Here is a 19,431-nt window from a genome sequence, read left to right as displayed (position 1 = left end):
CTATTAGTGAAACGATTGTCCAGCTATTAGTTTGTAGAGCTTTAAATAGTCTTATCTCAATGCACGTGTTTGCCACGTGGCTCATCTATCACCTCTAAAATGTTTTATCAGCACCTGAAAAATCTCTGTGGGAAGAATAGCTTCAAATGTTACCCAATCAAGTGGCTTTCAGATATAGTATATTTTTTTTTCCTAAAAGGTCTTTCAAGACCTGATGCAATTTGCCAGCTTTTCAGTCCCGTTTCATAGCTCCCGCAGCACCACTTCTATAAATAGCTCTAAGCAGAATAGAATGGATATCACAATAGATTAAAAGAAAAACATGTTAACGGGCAGCAAATCAATGTCCATTCAGCCCCAGACATTTGTGAAAATAAAGGGTTATGAGCAGTTATCGCCATGCACCAGCAGTGTAAAACTTCTGTTGCATCGCTGTGTTTCTTGATGGGGGCATGGGAAGAGCTCTATGTCAAAGCGTATTTAGATTATGAGAGTTGAATTTTTTATTCAAAGAAACGGTTTCTAGTTTGAAGGTGAGTTTGGGTGTGCATTACCGTGAAATCTGATGGAGATGAGCTGGAGACAAGGGATGTGGTCAAGGTGGTTTTTCTTCCATTGCCTACTTGGTGCTGTAACAAAAACGGCAGCGCCAACAGTCAGTTGTGAGTGAACGCTGTAAGTGTCCCTTTGGCTCTGTTATTTGTAAACTTCGTCATGTATTTGCCACCTTATGCTCCTCCCCATTAATATCTGTAAGAGAGCCCCCTCTTGAATGAGCCAGCTGTGTTCTTCTGCAGGAGGAAATACATTGTGAGTTATGAAGCAGGGAGTGAAAAGATTTTCTTGGAGGAAGAGAAATAGAAGCTCTTTTTGACCACTAACTGCAGCATAAACAGCTTCTTGCTCCCATCTGACCTTTCCCACGGAGGGCCTTTCATCACCGATGTGTTTCAGAGCTTTTCTTTGGGCAGAAAGCTGCCATTTAAAAAGAATTGCCTTTGGTGAAACTGTATGGGTTTTATTTACAGGAGCAAGGGGTTACAAACTTAACGCTGCTGTTATGAACCCTGCAAAGGATACATTGCACTTGAGAGCTCGGTGCTCATGATGGACGCTTAGCAAGTCTTCGTTTTCAAATGCGATAAAACCCATGTTCAGTGACTTAGCCTCCACAAGGGCTAAGTGCTTTGAGGTTTAAAAAGCAGCTCAGCAGGCAGCCTGGCTATTACAGCAAGCAATGAGGAAGGAACTGAATTGTGGAGGGAGGACATGGGCAGTGTTACAAGGCGACATTGCCACACAGACCAATGGAGTGTCAGTTGTCCTCATGGAATTTGGCAAGTCTGGTTGTGCCATTCAATTTTCTTTGAAGAAAAAATAGATTAATATGCAGGAACTTCTTCCTCCTTGGTCCCTGCTGCGATTTTAACCTAATGCCTTTCTGTTAATTGAGGAACAGAGATGAGCAGCATGTCAGCAAGCAGGAGCAATCTCCATGCACTGAGACATGGTCCAGAGTGTGCTCTGTGCTTCTGATCGTAGCTTCTCTTTTGCTGCTGTTGCAATATTGGATGTGCACTACATTTCCGAGCTACCAAAGTCATCTGAATGGGGAGGTCTTTCCTGTAAGTGAGCGATGGTGAGGAGTTTTTTTGTTGTTTGTAAATAATTAACAGTTAAGTCAATTGTGTCAAAGGTTAAGCTAGCTGTATCATATCAGCACATCTTGCTTTAATCTGGGGGCAAAGTCATTTAACACAAAAAATAAGGCCAAAACGAAAAGCTTTGCTCACTCTCAGCCGTCTTTCCTACTGGTTCACTCTCCATATGTGGAGATGACAAGGCTTCTGGTTGCTGACTGCCTGTTCAGTGACAATTGGTGGGAAACCTCAGCCTGCAATGGAATCTTTTTGTTCTGATGAACGTCCTACAAGGGATCAGTTTGCATCCTTCTCTCTGTTAGATCATCTTTGCCAAGCTTCCAAACTAAAAGCCACTTGCTTATCTGTCAGAGTTGGTGCCATCTGTGAGATCGGTGTGACATATTAAGAGGTGTCACAGTTGCCCGGGTCATTACATTGAGATTGGTTTTGAATTGTGTCAGTGAATATGATTGATTTTATATACAGCATCCATCATTCCCATAATGAGCAAATTCAAATGGATTTATTCCTTGTGTCATTGAAGCACTGAGCCTTGGCCCAGAGCGCTCGGTGCAAGAATGTCTCCTCAAGAACATCTGCTTTCCCAGAAAGCACAACAAAATGTAATATTTTGTGCAAGCAAATGCAGATTTGGAGAGTTTTTCTGCCTCTGTGATGCTTGTGGCAGATTAAAACAAATGGGGGCATTAAGAGGAAGGCTGTTCTGCTTCAAGAATCAAAGAGAGCTGTACTTAAAGTGAGAAGCAGCGGGATTGAAGGCTGCCTTAACAGATGAATGAAGAAAAGTTTGGTGAGCTTTTGAGGATCCTCATCTGGAAGTGTGGCTTGGTGAGTTCTCATCAGCAGCCCTTGCAGAGTTTTCTGTCCTGTCTATGCTATTGAAGCCAATACCCCATCAAACCTCTTGCCCATGGCCTCAGGACTTTGGGCATTCTGAGAAAGGGCCCATGTTTTAGTCTGAAAGAAAACTAAGCTTCCAGGCAGGCAGAGGAATTCCCAGCCTTCCTCCAGGTGACAAAACAGTGTTCAAAAGCAGAAATAAATACTTCATTTTGTAGTTTGTTCCTAGAGAGCTGACTTCATTTCCCTTATTGCTTCCCTCTTGCCAAGTCTTGAGTATTCCATTTCATTTGCTGAAACATTCATTTGTTTCTGCCTCCTGAAAGAAGTGTTAAAAATGAAAGTTTAAATAGCTTCTGGCCAGCTCCCTTGCTTTCTTTCCCTTTGCCCACAGAAAGCCGTGCATTAACAATTACAAAGTTTACCTTGCACCTCTGCCAAGTGCTGGGTCCTCTGCTCTTTACTGCCTGGAGGGATGAGCCAGTTTGTTTCCAAACCCTCTAGTATAGAACTGGAGCCGTGCTGCTTTTGACCCACTGATGGGATGGTGGCACGATGACTGTGGCATGGATGGCATTTGCTTCACGCCCCATCAAACTGCTGCTGCTTTGTGCTGCACTCTGCTTCCTGCATGTTCATTGCTTATGGTAAGTAAACATTTTCAAAGAGATGTGCTTGGGGTGATATGGTAAACAGTGAAAAATCAGTACCAGCGGTCTGCTTTGTCTTCGTATGGGAAATAATTGCTGTCTTTAGCTATTTCTCTCTTTGTAATGAATAGCAAAAATAGTATAAGTCATCTGATGAATTTGATAGAACAGATTGCTCTGGTCTTCTTGTAAGGTGGAGTTGTGCCTGCAACATGCAGCCTGCTAACATTCAGGCTGCCCAACAGCGTGCTGGAAAGGATTTCATAGGGCTGCAGTTGATCAGTGTCTAATATTTCTGATCTAATGAAATTATTTCCACTGTTCTCTGAACTTTGAGCTTTGATTTTGTGCCTTGGTGAGCTGATGAGTTTGTAATTCCTTTATTCAGTGTGATTTGTAATGTGAGTTAATGGGAGCCCCTTGTCAGGCACTAGGCCATGATCAGAGCTTCAGCTGGTGGTATCCCTTGTATTGGAGGAACTGGAACACAATGAGGGCAACTTGTTTGTTAAACTGGGCATGAAATGAAACTCAGAGTCAATGTTTTCCATCTTAGATAGACACTAGAAGGATTTATCTGGGATGAGCATTTAGTCAGAAATAGTCCATCTGTCTGAAAGATGAGGCAAAAATTTGGCTACAGCATCATGGAAGCCATGGAGACAGCTCTTGTAATGGGGTGAGAATGGCTGGAGGAAGAGTGGAAGCTCACAACTGGGGTTCGTGTTAATTATGGGGATGAATGGGGTGAGTGATTGAATGTCTATCTGTTGTGTACTGACCATAGTGTCTAAGGCAAATGGTTTTCCCCAGCTTGAGAAAAGATCGTCTGCTTGGCAAGGGGAGGCCCTTAAGCCTTGTTTTCAAAGGTGCAGAGTGTGTCCAAGGCCTTTGCATTGTGACTGGTGCTTGTGGGGTGCCTGGCCATGGAGCTGCATGTGGTGGCCACTGTGCCAAGTTGTTCTCTTGGGTTCACACAGCTTGAGATGTGGCCCAGGCTGTTGGGATGTGGGTTCTGTTTCCCTTGACCATTTTACAGTGGCCGAGCCGTTCTGATCTCGCAGTGTGATGACTCCACATGCTGAAGCTCTCATGTTGTTGAACACAGCAGTGGAACAGAATCCCTTGGGCTGATCAGCACCAGCAGCAGGCAGACCCGGTCTGCACGCGACTCACCCCAGCCCCGTGACTGCATGCTCTCCCCTTGGTCCTCATGGAGCAAGTGTGATCCCTGCCAGAAGAAAAGGGTGAGTGCCTGAGGATCTCTGTCCTCACTAATGGTCCCCTGCGGGACACAGAGGGATGCGGTGCCTCTCAGGATTAAGATGCTTTTCCTTGGCTGTCAGCAAGCATTCCCTGCTCGAGGAGCCACATCAAATGAAGGTAATGACCCCAGGAGCGTGAACATCAAAATCCCTGTTGCTGGAGGGACCTCTGCTAATGAGCTGGAGAAGCCATTCCCAGGCTTAACTAGGGATAACTGGTGATGTGAGCTGGGAAGAGCGAAGCTTCGTTTCAAAGAGTTAATCTCAAAAGCTGGGCAAAAAGAAGGAGGGCTAACATATTGGATGGAGTAATTGACTGCTTCACAGCAGTGTTGTGGGCGGAAAAAAATCCCTAATGATACAGAGGGCCAAGTAAATACACTGACAGAAAATAACAAGGGATGTTGTTACCAGCGCTAATTGAAAGAGAGGAGATGTAACCGAATCCTTCCTCACTCTTGCAAATGCCCACACTGCGCTGTCAGGCACATTTAAACAAACTGTCAGATAAAAGCAAACTTTCTGTCATCCCTTCCAATTCCCAATCCTTGCTTAGTAAAATTAAAACTGTCCCAGATTAGAAATGTTTGAAATGAGGTACGTTACCAGCATAGCTCTCCTTTGCCTCCACTTTTTAATCCCATTCTCTTAGATCTCCACCAGCACAAATTTGCTTAATTTTTTCAACTAAGGAATCATAAAAATTCACAATTTTGCATTTGAGTCAATATATTTCTTTTATTTCATCACAGTACAGATTTGCCCGCCTGGAACAACCATCTCAGTTCAATGGAGAGCCATGTGATTACTCTGACAATGAAAGCGAAGACTGTGTTACCAATAATCCTTGCAGAAATAAAGTCAGATGTGAAGGTTTTGTGTGTGCAGTTACAGGTAAGAGCAGTAGGAGGGAGAAATGATGGTGTGTATGTGATGTCTCTGACACCCCAACGCTAAACTTTCTCCTTCTACAAGAGTTGGCAGGGCTGGCTGAAGTTAGTCTGTGTCCATCCATTGCTGTTTTATGTTTGCATCTATGAGGTTGAGTGACTGTTAGCCAGCGCTAGTCAGTCTGCAGCATGCATTCAAAATCTCCAAACAAATTAAAAACTAGTTAATAAAATCTGTAGCACTAGTGGATATGATGGCAACAACAGAAACTGTGCTGAGTATCCTTGCCAACCAGCAGACCAGGCTGCCCAGAGCCACATCCAGCCTGGCCTTGAATGCCTACAGGGATGGGGCATCCACAGCCTCCTTGGGCAACCTGTTCAAGTGCGTCACCATCCTCTGTGTGGAAAAACTTACTCCTAATATCTAACTTAAACCCCCCTAGTCTCAATTTAAAACTATTCCCCCTTGTCCTATCATTATCAATGCATGTTGCCCCTTCCTGCTTATACGCACCCTTAAAGTACTGGAATGCCACAATGAGGTCTCCCCAGAGCCTTCTCTTCTCCAGGCCAAACAAGCCCAGTTCCTTCAACCTTTCCTCATGGGAGAGGTGCTCCAGCCCTCTGACCATCTTAATGGCCTCCTCTAGACACGCTCCAAGAGCTCTGTGTCCTTCCTGTGCTGAGGGCCCCAGGCCTGGATGCAGTACAGTTTCATGCAGATAGAGAGGAAATATTTTCCAGCTTGTCTTGAACCATATGTTACATTATTTTATCTTATTTCTAAGTTCTTTGTTAAGGGACTGTGATTTTGTAGTATTGCCTGTAAGCATGATAATAAATATTTTCCTGAGCAATGTTCTCATTGGTTCCTAGGGAGATGCATTGCACGGAGGCTGCTTTGTAATGGGGATGATGACTGTGGAGACCAGTCAGATGAAAAAAACTGCAAAAAAGTGTTTAAAAAATGTGACCAGAAGATGGAGCAATATTGGGGAATAGAGAATCTGGCCAAAGGGTAAGTTGGTGATCTTTGTGAGATGTTTTCTTAACAAAGCTTCAGGCATAGATATGGAACAGAGAAAAGCCATAGGAATTGCTGTATCCAGGAGTTCCAGTCAGACCCTCTTTGGGGTCTTGATCCAAAGCCTAGTGGGAAATCCTTATTGATTCCATGAGTCTTTCTAGGAGAGCTTTGTATTGCCAAAACTTGGGAGTGAAGAGTGAGGTGCAAATCCAAACATTTCTTTCATGTCTCCATAGAGAGCCTGTGAGTGGGAGAGATTCAGTCTTCCAATTATTTTGCATGAGTGATTTGAACCAGTGTGTTGTATTGCCTAAAATCTGTTCTTGTCTGTAACAAGGTGTTGGTTTTGGTGGGTCAAAACGTCATGGATTTCTGCCATGAAACTGAGAGGTGGTGGAACTTCTGTCCTTTGGCTGAGTAGGGTAGGGTTACAAACCCCAACCTGGTGGGGATTCAAATCTGTGTTTGGATTCATCCATCTTTTACTGGCTAAGACCGTGGCAACATTTTGTAATGTCATACTGTGTGAAAAGAGCCTTTTCTTGTTCTGTAGGAAAAAGAAAAATGCTTTTTACTTAAAAAATAAGAGAAGAAATCATACTGTAGGAAAAAAATAGAAGATAATTTCCTACTTAGTCCCAGGAGATACAGCTGCTGTGCATGTCACTGCTAATGCTTTGTACTTCTGAGTTTAATCAAAATGAGAAATAATGTCGGACAATTACAGGAACATGCTTCTCATCTCTTTGAAGCTGCAGTTGCTCAGTAATTTGCTTTTAGTGGACTTCCCTACTCTTCAGTTTGTTCTCAAATCAGAGTTAATATTTTACAGCTTCAGTGTCATTACTGTGCAAGTCTCTCTCCCCAAAACAAGGAGAGGCAGATCTAGCAGAGGCCTTGCTTGTTAGGCATTCAGTTTTTCTCTAGAGGAATTGGGTTCATCAACCAATGGAAGAGGCAGAGCTTTCTGCTGGGGTTTCAGAGTAAAGAAGTTTGTAACAAAGAACCATCAGCCAAAAAACACCCCTTTTGCCTTTCTTATCCAGGCTATTTGCTGTGTAGCCCTGAATTAGTCATAAACAATATTCTGCTGTTATGCTTCACGTGCAGGTTAAATATCATCACAAAAAACTTGGAAGGATTAGTTCTTGATCACAAGTACTATGCTGGGGGATGTTCTCCCCATTACATTGCAGACGTGAGATTCAGAAAACCATACAATGTGGAAAGCTATACACCAGAGGTATGTGTCATATCCTTCTGTAGATTACACATATTCCACTAAATTTGCTGCATAATACTGACAAAGCTTCATTACTAAATGGTTTTATGAAGAACTACAGAACTCCTGAGATCAAATAGGATGAGAGTGAGTTTAGCCCAGCTTCCAGAATATCATCACACCACGTGCACTAAGTGGACTTGGAGCAGTGCCCATATGTTAAGATTTGGGTGCACTGGAATAGATGGCAAATTTCCTATGATCCTTCCTATTACAAAACCTGATATTTTTTCAGTGTTGTCTATTAGGAAACCATTTCCTCTGAGGGTTTCTACTCTCATCGATGCCTACGTTTCACCTTCTTTGTGTAAGATTGACATATGAAGTAATAGGCTCCGATCCTCACAGTATGGAGGAGGTGGTAGCTTTTCTACTGCTGTAAATCAGCTCTTCCCGAAGAACTAGCGTTAATAATAATAGTGCTTTGCAATTATACAAGGCTTTTCATCTTCAAAGTGCAAGCATTAATTCACGAGTATATTTGTAGCTGCTCTCCCTTCCTGTGCTTCAGGTGTACATTCACTATGCAGAAAATAAGATGTATTGTTTTTGCTTTCTGTTTAGACCAAAGGCAAATATGAATTTACAATGACTGAATACGACTCCTACTCAAATTATGAAAGCAATGTCCTGAAGGCACAAGCTTCGCAGTCAAGCTTCAGCATTGGTATAAGCATACCCAATCTGTTTGATATCGGTTACAGTAATAACGACAACAGGTTCAAGAAGTTCATTCAAAGGATGAAAAGATTTTCTTCAACAGTAAGCCCTGCTCCACTTAAATCTGTTCTAACACATTTTCTGTGTTTGTGTGTGTATTGATTTCATCCCCATCCTTAGGTCGGCAGCCACGACCGCGATAAATGAAGTCTTTCCCCCTGATTGGATTTTGCAGTTTTTATTGGTCAAACGTTTACTGAGGCTGCAACACCTTGGTTTGTGTTTGCAACACCTAGGAGCTTTTCCATTCACAGATCTGCCTGGAATCGTGCTGCCTAACCTTTACAGTCGGCCACGGTTGCATGCAGTCTGCGCAGTCAGTGCTGGGCATCCACATTTGGGTGTTTGTAGCGAAATCACAATGGAAATAAGGAGCAGTGCAAAGCACAGACATCCTCCCTTTCCTACAGCAGTCTCACTAGTAGATGCACAAATGGGATTGCAAGCAGTCTAGGAGATAGGAGGTGGATGGGTGCAACCAACACCATGAAATCCTGCACAGATCGAGCTGTGGTTTAGCTAATGAAGCCCAGAGTTCCCCTGCCCTATGGTGAGGTATGCTGAGTAATGGGGTAACACTGGGGACAAAGAGGATTTTCTGCAGTTCTGGGATTTCTGTACCTTTAAGCAGTGCAGACAGCTGCCCAGTGCCATCACACATGCAGGGCTGTTCCTCTTTTAGGTGGGTTCAGCAAGGCAGGAGCTGCCACTTGGGTAAATGGTAATTCAAGCAGCAAAGCCACACTATTCTACTATAGGGTTGCCTTGACAGTAACGTGGAATGAAAACTGCTGGCAGGCCTTCTGTGAGCTTAACTATAGACTAACAGATGCCATTTGACTTGGGTTGATGCAGTCTATCCGCTGAATACATCATTCATCAGATGAGGACACACACAGTACAAAATAAGGATGGCACCATCACTTCCAGTCTCATCTTCAGAGATGTGGTCACAGCTGTGATCTGATGCACGCTTTAAGCTGGCTGGAGATGCTTTAATCTGTAAATCGTAGGGCTGTTTTATGAGATTCATTCGGAGCTAGTGAACAACATCATTTGATTTCTTCTTTTCAACTGTTATTGCTGTAAACAAACCTAGCTCTTGTCAGTGGTTTAATAGTACTGTTGATCTATGTCTCTCCCCTCAGTATATAGTGCACTCGGCAATGGCAGAGCAATCCTTGTTGCTATTAAACTTGCACTTGCTTCTTGCAAAGTGACATTTCCCATGACAAAATCACAGGTATATGAGAAGCATTTGTAATAGATACCCAGGAAGAATGCCAATGCTAAGTTTTGGTTCTATTATTTAAGCCATAGTGTTCTGCATTGAAATGCCCTCAATGTGTTTGGACTGCTGGCCCAAACAACTGGACACAATGACAGATGACTTGTTTTAACAGGAAAGAGAGATATAATACATGCCCATGCATATGTATTCTTATAAATACGTATAAATACCTATAAATATGTGTTTCCTGTGTTTCTGCATGCCATGTAGTCCAGCAAATTCCTCCATGCCCGTTCTGAGCTGACTGTGGCTGTATATAAGCTGAAGACCCGAGCCCTGATGCTGCATTATGAGTTTCTGCAGAGGCTCCATCAGCTCCCTTTGGAGTACAACTATGGGGAGTACAGAGAGCTGTACCGAGACTATGGGACACACTACATCACTGAGGCTACCGTTGGTGGCATCTATGAATATACGTTAGTCCTGAACAGCAGAGAGCTCCAGAAGGCAGGTATGTGCATCTGAAGCTTGTGAAAGGCTTTGGGGCCAGAAATATCTTTTCAGTGGGAAACCCCTCTGCGTGCACCCAGTGATGGATCTTCAGATCTGAGGAAAGAAGAGACTGTGTCGGAAGGAGCCAGCAGCATCTCCAAGAAAACCCATACAGGGAATAGGGGATTCAAAGTGTTTCCACAGTGCTGGGTAAAGCACTGCTTTTCAAAGCGTGCTCAGCATCACGGGCTCCATCTAGCTCTCAAGTTGTGGATGCTGCCAGTTCACAGAAAGGGCCCTGTGGCAAGTGTTTCAGACTACACGTTTTGGGGGCTGACATGATGTTGAGATGAATGAGAGCCATGTAGCTTAACATTTCTGCTAGCTTTGAAACCTTAGCCTGAGTTCTTTTTCCATTGCCTTTTCAAGTGATGGTTCTGAAACACCTTTAGCCTCAAGAGCTTTTCCAGCATGTAAGAAACAGTAAATAATTTGCTGGGTGACTCTTGTGCCTGACACTGCTCTTGCTCTTTGACTCTGGCTTCTTTTTTTCTTGCAAGAAATGATGATTGTTGCATGGGATAGAGAGAGCTGTGTGACATTAATCAATAGCTGCACTCTCTTATTTATTCATTGGCATGGAAGTGAGGAACGGCCTTCGTTGTCTGTTTGTGAAAGCATTTAATGGACTGCTGCATGCGACACTCAGTCTGTTTGCTCTTCTGCTGGCTTGGAGGTTGCTGGTTTTTGCTATAGGCAGATACGTCCCAGAGGGACAGACTTTAGATTCAGAATTTACATGGAGCAACTTGCATGAAACAATTAAGGCTCTTCTGGCAGGAAGGAACTGGAGGCATGAGCTGGCAAATGAGGACAAAAACTACTTAAAGCATTACCCCTAACAAACCTGGCTTGTGATGGAGGGGATGGGTGGGACGTAGTCCTTTGGCACAGATGTTTTAAGTCACAAATCAGACTCCCTCATGCTGCTGCTCTGCATAGCCCAGTGCAGCTGAGCTGATTGTAACAACTCTCTCCTTTCAGCATCCACCTGGCATTAGCAACTTGTTTTAGAGTTCCTGGAACCATGGACTTCATTTCTTACCGATCTGCTGATTATCCCAAAGAAGGCTTAATCCTTGTCATTTTTTCCCTTATATATATTCTCAACGTTTATTTTCTGCATAGAAGGACATGAAAAAAAACACTGTAATGTTTTGTTGTGCATTTAAAGGTTTTTCTATGAGCGACGTCCAGAAGTGCGCGCAGCACGGCTTTAAATTCAGTGGAACTATTAAAGCTGTCTCTCTGGTTCTTGGAATAAATGTGGAAGGCTGTAAATCCCTTCTAAAGGAGATTGGAGGTAGGTGTGAAACACTTGTGTGATTTCATTTCTAACCAGTGTTACTGCAGAAAGAACATCCCATAACGTTGCCTGGTGGATGGATTTCCTCCCTTATGGTGGAGAGAAGCTTGGGGCAGCAGAAGGAACTGCAGGCCTTATTGCTGCCTGTTGGAGGGATGGGGATGGAAGAAGAGGATGAGAGTATTGCTGCAAGGGAGCAGGAGGGGCACAGGACATGCAGTGTAGGAGACCAGGCATCAGGTATGAAGCACCTTTTTCTTCCCAGCCCCCACTCTCTAAACGTGATTTGTTTTTTTTTTTGCAGGCAGCACCTCCAAAAAACAGTATGTGGAAGACTTTGTCACCCTTGTTCGTGGGGGAGCAAGTGAACACATTACGGCATTGGCTAACAAGGGCCTGCCAACAGCCACACTGATGCAGGAGTGGGGGGATGCTGTGCAATACAACCCTGAGATCATAAAGCTGAAGGTATTGTGTCCATTGCTGTGTTCAGCCTTGCTTAGCTCAGTGCCTTTGAAAGCAGCGTGTTCAGATAAATGAGAATTATGTTTGGGTAGAGGGCCATTTTTGGGGCTACCAATAGAACTGCACTGGCATCGTTGCTCTGAGGATGGGTGGGTGCTCAGAAAATCAAAGTTGGGATGCATTAAAAAGGATGATGTTGTTGAAAGTGAGTGAAGTCAACAGCTTTTCCTCCTTCAAACTTGGCTATGCCAGTGTGATCACTTACTGCCTATCCAGCAGGCCATCCATTTCCTGGTTCAGCAGCGTATCACTTATCTAAAGTATGACTGGCAACGTTTACTTATTTTTCCTGCAATTTGAACAGTAATTGAATCTTAAACAGTAATTGAGAGATGCTCTGGTGCCTGTCTGGTGCTTGCTGCAGTGGGTTTGCCTTCCCCAAGCCCCTAATGCCCTGTGGGTGAACCTTCCAGAAAGATGCTAGGAAGTCTTCCAGAAGTAGACAATGTAAATGCGATGCTCTGCACTTCCAGAAAGTTCTCCCACAACAAATTGTGGTGTCCTTTGCCTTTCCTGGCATCAGTGGTCAGGCTGCCCGGTGATTTGATCTGATATCTCTAAGCCTTCATTTACCTACTGGTATCCCTGCGGGACTCAGAGATCAAGAGTATCAGCAGACTGTGACTAAATGTCAGCCTGGGGATGCTTAGTTAGGGAAAACTAAAGCAAAACAGTTCATAAATCATCTGCGGAGAGGACTTGGCAGGTCACTCTCAGTATATTTCCGTGTTTGTATGAGCTGAAGCCCAAAAGTGAAGTATGGATCACAGATAATTGATGAGGAGGGAATGTACAGCAGCAGGAGATGAGCATTCTTTATTGATGCTTTCTCTTGTTTCTAGAAGCTTGAGACTGTAATAGCAGCTCGGGGATCATTTGTGCTTTTGCTGTATGGTGGTGGCAGGTATCCCTATAGCAAGGTTGGGAATTTGGGATGGGTCCACTGGTGAGAGAGTGAATGACTGCTTATCTGTAGGGCTCGTTGAACTTTCCATTGCTCTCTGAAAAATAAATGAGCAGGCCAAAATCTCCTTGATTCCTACAGCACGTTCACTGTGCTCTACATCCCGTATCCTTTATTACCGATCCCATCTGCAGTGGCTGCATTTGGATATCACGATCCTCTCATCAAGGCTGTGAGACCCATATTTTGCCTTCATAAAGAGAAAATTCAGCCTTGAAATGCGGAGGTGATTACTCTTAAAAGTGCAAACATGAGTGCCTGAGGATGAGGAATGAGGGAGATTTCTCTGGGTGGCTTTGGGGGATGGTTTTTAAACTGGAGAGAGGGAAAGTAGTTCTGAGCAAATTAACAAAATATCAACAACAGGAAAATAGTAAGAAGGCATTTAATGGAACTTTCTGACCAGCTGTTGGGCTTTTGAATCTCCTTCTGCGTTTGCAGTTTTGTTGGTGTCACAAACCAAGAGGAGGATCCCTGCAAGTATTCCTGACTGTGCTGCCATGCTGTTTACTGGGTTTAAAGGAATACTAATGGGAAGCTTGGGGCATGTACCACAAGGCCTTCACTTTCCTCACCAGCCGTGTTCCCATTGAGCCACAACATGCTCGTGCCATCTTGAGCACTGTGTGGAGTGCTGTTTCTTCCATCCCTTTAGGTACAGCCGCTGTATCAGCTGGTGACTCCAGCTGACTTTGCTAATGCAATGACAATAAAAGAAAATCTGCGCCGGGCTCTTGATGAGTTTCAGCTGGAGACCAGTTCCTGTCGCTGCGCTCCATGCCAAGGCAATGGGATCCCGGTTCTGAAAGGTAGGAGGATGTCACACAGCTTCTTGAACCTCTTGCATCAATGAGCAGGGATTCTTTGGGAGGAAGAAGGCTGAGCAAGTCATCAGCTCTTCAGTTGTTCCTGTCATATTCTTTTAAAATGGGTTTTTAGAAGATCATAGGAATGTAGAATGGTTTGGGTTGGACGGGTTCTTTAAATCATCTAGTTCCAACCTTACTGCTATAAGCGGTGACACCTCCCACTGGTTGGTCCCTGTTTGTAGAATTCCTCTCTTTAGTCAACACAGTGGAGTCACTGGATGCATCTTTTTAATGGAAGGGTTTATCTGCAAAAGTTCCATGCAAAATTTTGCTCCTGTCTCAATTAAGTATTAAAAAAAAACAACTTGATGTCTCCTCCTTTGCTTTTATTTTCCTTCCATCATCCCAGAGAAGTGACTACTGTCTCAGCATTAATTAGTGCTTGTTAAAGTGTTTTGAAGATGAAAAGCACCACGTAAGTGCCAAGCACTGTGAGCACCATCACCTCCCCCCATTTCTAATAGAAGCTGTCCTCCTTTGTAAGCAGGCTGTGATTTAAAAATGAGGGGGGAAAGTAATCAAACTGAATGAAAACCTCTGCCTAAACAGAGATATATGATGTAATGAGGGCTTCTAACAGAGGGACCATTTTTTTTCAAGTGCCTAATTCCAATCTGCATCTGCAAAAGTCCTGATGAGATTCGTTATCATCTAAATGTGCCTAAGGTAGAACGATTGCTTCAGGTACCAGCGAGCTGATTGTAGCACTTAAGGATTCATCTCATAATTACCCTTGGCTCAATAACTTCTCAGGATTGGGATCGGTTGGCTTTCATGTGGGGTCTTCTCAACAAGAGGCTTTTAATGACCATTATTTTCTCAAGTGGGAGCTCTTGGCTGGTCCTGGGAGGTCTGAGTGGGGTTAGGTAGGTTTTCCCTCTGCGTAAGATGCAGTTTGTTCCTATCCAACCCTGCTATGAAATCTCTCTGCAAAGGGGCATGGGGCAAGTGGGGCAGAAGCGTAGTGCCATTTCTCTGCTTTGTTGCTGCTTTATACTTTCCTCACCAGAGAAGCAAGCTGACATCATTTCACCATCTATCCCTTCCCTTGCAGCACCCAGAAGGAACAGGTGTCTGCAGGGAAGCGTGACATAACTGAAGTCTTTAACCCCACCATCTCTGCTCGCTTTCAGGAACACAGTGTGAGTGCATCTGTCCCCTGGGCCGCCGCGGCACTGCCTGTGAGACCCCCAGCGGGACAGGTGAGTGGGACCCACAGCGCTGTGCTGCTGTCTGCACTTTGTCCAGCCCAAAGCATGGGGTTAAAGCCCTGCAAGGGGGACAAATGCTCATTGCCTGCATGCTCTTAAGTTTCATTTTCTTTTGTTTGTGCACACACAGAGTTGTTTTCACGGTAGTGATGCACTGGAACAGGTTGGCCAAGGAGGCTGTGGATGCCCCATCCTGGAGGCATTCAAGGCCAGGCTGAATGTGGCTCTGGGCAGCCTGGTCTGGTGGTTGGTGACCCTGTACATAGCAGGGTGTTGGAACTGGATGGTCATTGTGGTCCTTTTCAACCCAGGCCATTCTATGATTCTGTGAACTCCTGCCTAATTTACAATCCACATCAGGCCTTGGGTATCCTCCAGCAATTCAATATCCCAAGTCCTTCCCTTTGGTACAGCCCATGTGTAGCAAACTGTTTTTCTTTAGATATGTTGCTGTGCATTTTAATCTTAAAATCTTATTATGTTGTTTTGAAGCATTCTTGGTCGCTTTGTATCGGCGCTGTCTCCTGACTGATGTTCTGACTCCTTCTAGTTTAGGATGGCCTGTGAATTTAATCATTTTGTTTACTTCTTCCAGCTCATTAATCTAGATGCTAAGTAATACTGGATCTCAGGCAGCCAGAGCTCTGGCACCATCCCACACTTTGCTGCACTGCATTTATCACCGCTCTTTGTTTATAGTCTTTTATCCAGTTCTCATTCTGCATGACTGTGTCCTAGCAATGCCAGGCTGGAATGCATTGTATGCCAAGATTACATCATGCAAAGGGTCAATTTTGGAGGTGTTTCTAAGCCAGTCAGTTCAACCTTAAACTGTGAAGTCACTTACACCTTGTTCTGGTCTGCTTAGCACACATGTAATCACATCTGACTCTCCCAAAGATTCACATCCATCCACTTGTCAGTATAAAACTTCCCTTCTCATTCCCCTTTCCTTCTTTTCCGTGTTGCTCCTGTGTTCAGCTCCGTGATTCTCAGGGTTTTGAATTTCTGTCACTCACGTGCTCAGGGTCCAGAAGAAGACATTGTAATAGGAAAAGCAGTAGGTAGAAAGCTGAATATTCAGGCTGTTGTTCACTGGAGGGGAACGTGCTGACATTATCTCTAACACCTTAAAATGTGGCTGACATGAGCTTAGTTGCTCTTTTCCTTAGTTAGGGTTGGATTAGGTCAGAGAAACACTCTATAACCAAAAATAGATCTATTTCTTGTCCTCAGCGTGCAAAATGTAGTTTGAACAAACATCAGAAATGCTGAACAGAGAATTAAACATCTTAAAAGTGTTGCTGTAAATGACTCAAGTGCATTGGTGCTGGTGTGGATGGGGCAGAGCTGTTTGTGTTAAATATGATTCATGGAAGCTGACAGCTCTCCCCATGGAAAGAGCTGCTTTATTCTGACAGTCCTCTCTGGCTTGGTTTTTTATTTTCCAGATGCTGCTATTAATGGAAACTGGGGTTGCTGGGCCAGCTGGTCTCCATGCTCAGGAGGTCAGCGAACGAGGAGGCGGCAGTGCAACAACCCTGCACCACAGAACGGCGGCTCATCATGTTCGGGTCCTGATACTGAAACAGTTACTTGCTAGAGGGAAAATCGTTAAGAACTCAGTTTGCACATGGTGACCAGCTTGCAGACTGAGCGGGAAGGTGTTGCCTTGACTGGCTCGCTAAGTTGGCTTTGCTCTGCTTATCTCAACCCAGTGCATTCAGAAGGCATTGGTAGCATCGCAGCTTTGGACATGCTTTGCAATTGTCCCATGCTCTGATTGTGCTTACTGTTCTTCATAGTTTTTCAGTGTCTTTATGGCATAATAGGGACAGGCTGTATCTCCTGCCTTACTTGGTAGAGATTGTTGCGTGATTTTAAGTTCTGCTGTTTTATTTTTGAAGGTTCCTCTGAGATAAGACTGCTCTTACTCCAGAATATGCACTCATACGATGCTACTATTTCTGTGAAGACAGCTGTGTCACATGGAGCAAAATACAACATATTAAAGTCTAAACCTCAGTGAGCACTATAGGATTTAGTATGACATTCAAAGCCATTACCCCAGTTTCCCTATTTATGGTATTTACCCTAATTGTCATATTAGAAGTTGTCTTGAAGGAGTGAAGACCAAATGACAAAGCGCAGTCTGGTGATATTGAGGGATTGTTATGTAACTGCACAGCAGTTGTACTCTTACTGCAGAGACAAGCTTCCTCCTGTGCATTCAGAAGCAGCACAGGCACACAGAGTGCACCCTGATACACTCAGATACCTCCTTGGGGAGGTCAGGGGAGGACAGAGGGATGCTACTGGGATGGGGAATGGGAAAGCAGCTGCTCCTTCTGCTGCTGCCAGGGGCTTTGGGAAGGCAGCAGAGATGACTGCTTGCAGGTTAGGTCATCAGAGATGGAGAGAGTTTGTTATGAGATGAGAGGAAGCAAAATGGGTCGTTTGCCCTCTGTTGCCATCCCTGAAGCCATGCATCACAATCCAGGTCCTACTCCTACAGAAGAGGAATTTGTGTCTTTGTACACTGCTTAATGGCTCAACTGAGTGCAGACAATCTGGAGACTTTTCTCCTCTAGCTTGTTTGGTACTTAATGATTTTTACACAGGCATTTGTTGGGGCATGCTATGAAATAACGAGAGAGCTTTGCTTTGGGAAAACAGTGCAACCAGTGCAAAGTCATTTGTGAGTGTTGTGAGTATTCTAACATCAGCAAGGTCACTCTTAGGAAGGCTTTTAAGGATGCTGGTGATGATGGGTTGATATCACCAGTTTCTCTTCTTTCAGACTGATGTTGTCTAAATGCAATTCTTGTAAGAACATCTCAGGCTCTCTGACATCTAAACAATGGAACATGCATTTAGTTTTAGCCCTCATGCCGCCTCCACGCTTATCGACAAGGTCTGTGTGACAGCTTTAAGAAAGGATGAGCACATTGCATATGTGCATATGTAAAAGCAGCTGGCTCTGCACTCATAATGGGCTACATATGTAATTGGGCTGCCAACCCTCAACATTCCCTTATCCCCTGTGTAACTGTTATGTCTTTTGTGTGGTAGGAATTTGCCAAGTGCCTCATTCAGGGTCATGGCCACTGCTAATGCTGTCTGCATTTTTCTTTGTGGTTTTTAAAGGGGCACTGTGGAAGCAGCTTGTGTTGGTTCATGGGCACCTACCTGTAAGAGCATGCGCTGCAGTGCTACTGCTTGCCCTTCTGATTGAGGAACTTTCTCAGATCAAAAGTGGCTTTTGTAAATGTGACCCCCTTCCTGTGGTCATAGTGCATCTATCTACTGCAGCTGCAAACAGAGCCAAATACAGCAACCCAAAGCCTGTCCCCTATCAGGAAAGCCCAGATTTTTTTGAAGTGGAAATGCCTGAGTTTGTATATATGGATTTGGATTGGGGTTTTTTTTGAAGGAAGAAAGATTTGGCAGTCTTCAAAATGAGCAGGACAACCTACCTGGTATATCATTTCAGTAGCAAATGCATATTGAGCCTATAGGCTCATGGAGCCCCCCAGAAAGGACATAACTTTATCTTGTCCTTGCGATTTTGTGCCTTGATTTAACTAGCTAACAATTTACGATGACCTGGAGGGTAATAAAAAATTCTCTGCTGAAGGTTTTATTGTTTCATTTTGATATGCATTAAATTTTGGTACTATCTTTTACTGGGGTTTCTCACTTCCACTTTCCGTGCAAGTTGACATGAATAACCCAGGTGTGAAAACAAGAGGGCTGCAGTCACAACACGTGCATGTTCTCTGCTGGTTAAGCCCATTTTCCTGGCTAAGACTCTTGTCTCAATGGGCTTTAGTGCATCTCATATTCTATTCCTACCCTGGACCAGATGCGCTGTGTTAATATGGGTTTACAATACTACATTGGAACTAGATGATCTTAAAGGTCAGTTCCAACTCAAACCATTCTAAGACTGTATAATTCTGGGGTAGTTCTGTACTTTTGTCACCTGTGTCTCAGCACAAATACCATACTGACTGGTTGCCAAAGCTATTGCTATTTGCATGCTAAAAATAAACTCAGTAAACAGGGAAAACAGGTTTCTTTCCACCTCCTTCCTGAAGATGTTGCTGCTGTGATACATGATGGATCCAGTTAGCGTGGCTTGGGAAGCTCCAGAAACAGTATTTTTGGTAAGTTGTGATTGTCATGTCATGACATTAGGAAGGATTTCCTTACAGAAGGAGTGTTCGAGCATTGGAATGGGCTGCTCAGGGAAGTAGTGGGGTCCCCATCCTCGGAGGTATTCAAGACATTTGTTGGACATGGCACTGAGGGACAAGGTTTTGTGATGGGTCTCAGTATCAGACTGATGGTTGGACTTGATGATCATGAAGGTCTTTTCCAACCTAAATGACCCCGTGATTCTGTGTTCAACTTTACCAGCACAAAATCA

At 44.1% G+C, this 19,431-nt stretch overlaps 1 protein-coding gene across 2 annotated transcripts; it reads left to right on the top strand.

Moving 5' to 3' along the window:
- The first annotated feature begins 2,939 nt into the window (after nt 1-2,939).
- On the top strand, nt 2,940-18,635 carry C8B (complement C8 beta chain). Of its 2 annotated transcripts, none has more exons than XM_015870661.2 (12): nt 2,940-3,151; nt 4,263-4,401; nt 5,172-5,313; nt 6,189-6,330; nt 7,450-7,582; nt 8,186-8,383; nt 9,843-10,083; nt 11,299-11,427; nt 11,735-11,898; nt 13,575-13,728; nt 14,853-14,857; nt 16,448-18,635. In XM_015870661.2, the coding sequence occupies exons 1-12, from the start codon at nt 3,060-3,062 to the stop codon at nt 16,637-16,639; spliced, it is 1,731 nt and encodes a 576-aa protein (XP_015726147.1). In that variant the 5' UTR covers nt 2,940-3,059; the 3' UTR covers nt 16,640-18,635. The 2 variants fall into 2 exon arrangements, with proteins under 2 accessions (XP_015726147.1, XP_015726146.1); XM_015870660.2 differs by lacking the exon at nt 14,853-14,857 and adding an exon at nt 14,922-14,990 and having other exon boundaries at nt 2,942-3,151; nt 16,451-18,635.
- The last annotated feature ends 796 nt before the right edge of the window (nt 18,636-19,431 follow it).

This window comes from Coturnix japonica, chromosome 8 (assembly GCF_001577835.2).
Source record: "Coturnix japonica isolate 7356 chromosome 8, Coturnix japonica 2.1, whole genome shotgun sequence".
NCBI classification, from domain to species: domain Eukaryota; kingdom Metazoa; phylum Chordata; class Aves; order Galliformes; family Phasianidae; genus Coturnix; species Coturnix japonica.
The sequence above is the reverse complement of the archived record's forward strand: the minus strand, read 5'-3'. Positions and strand labels throughout refer to the sequence as shown.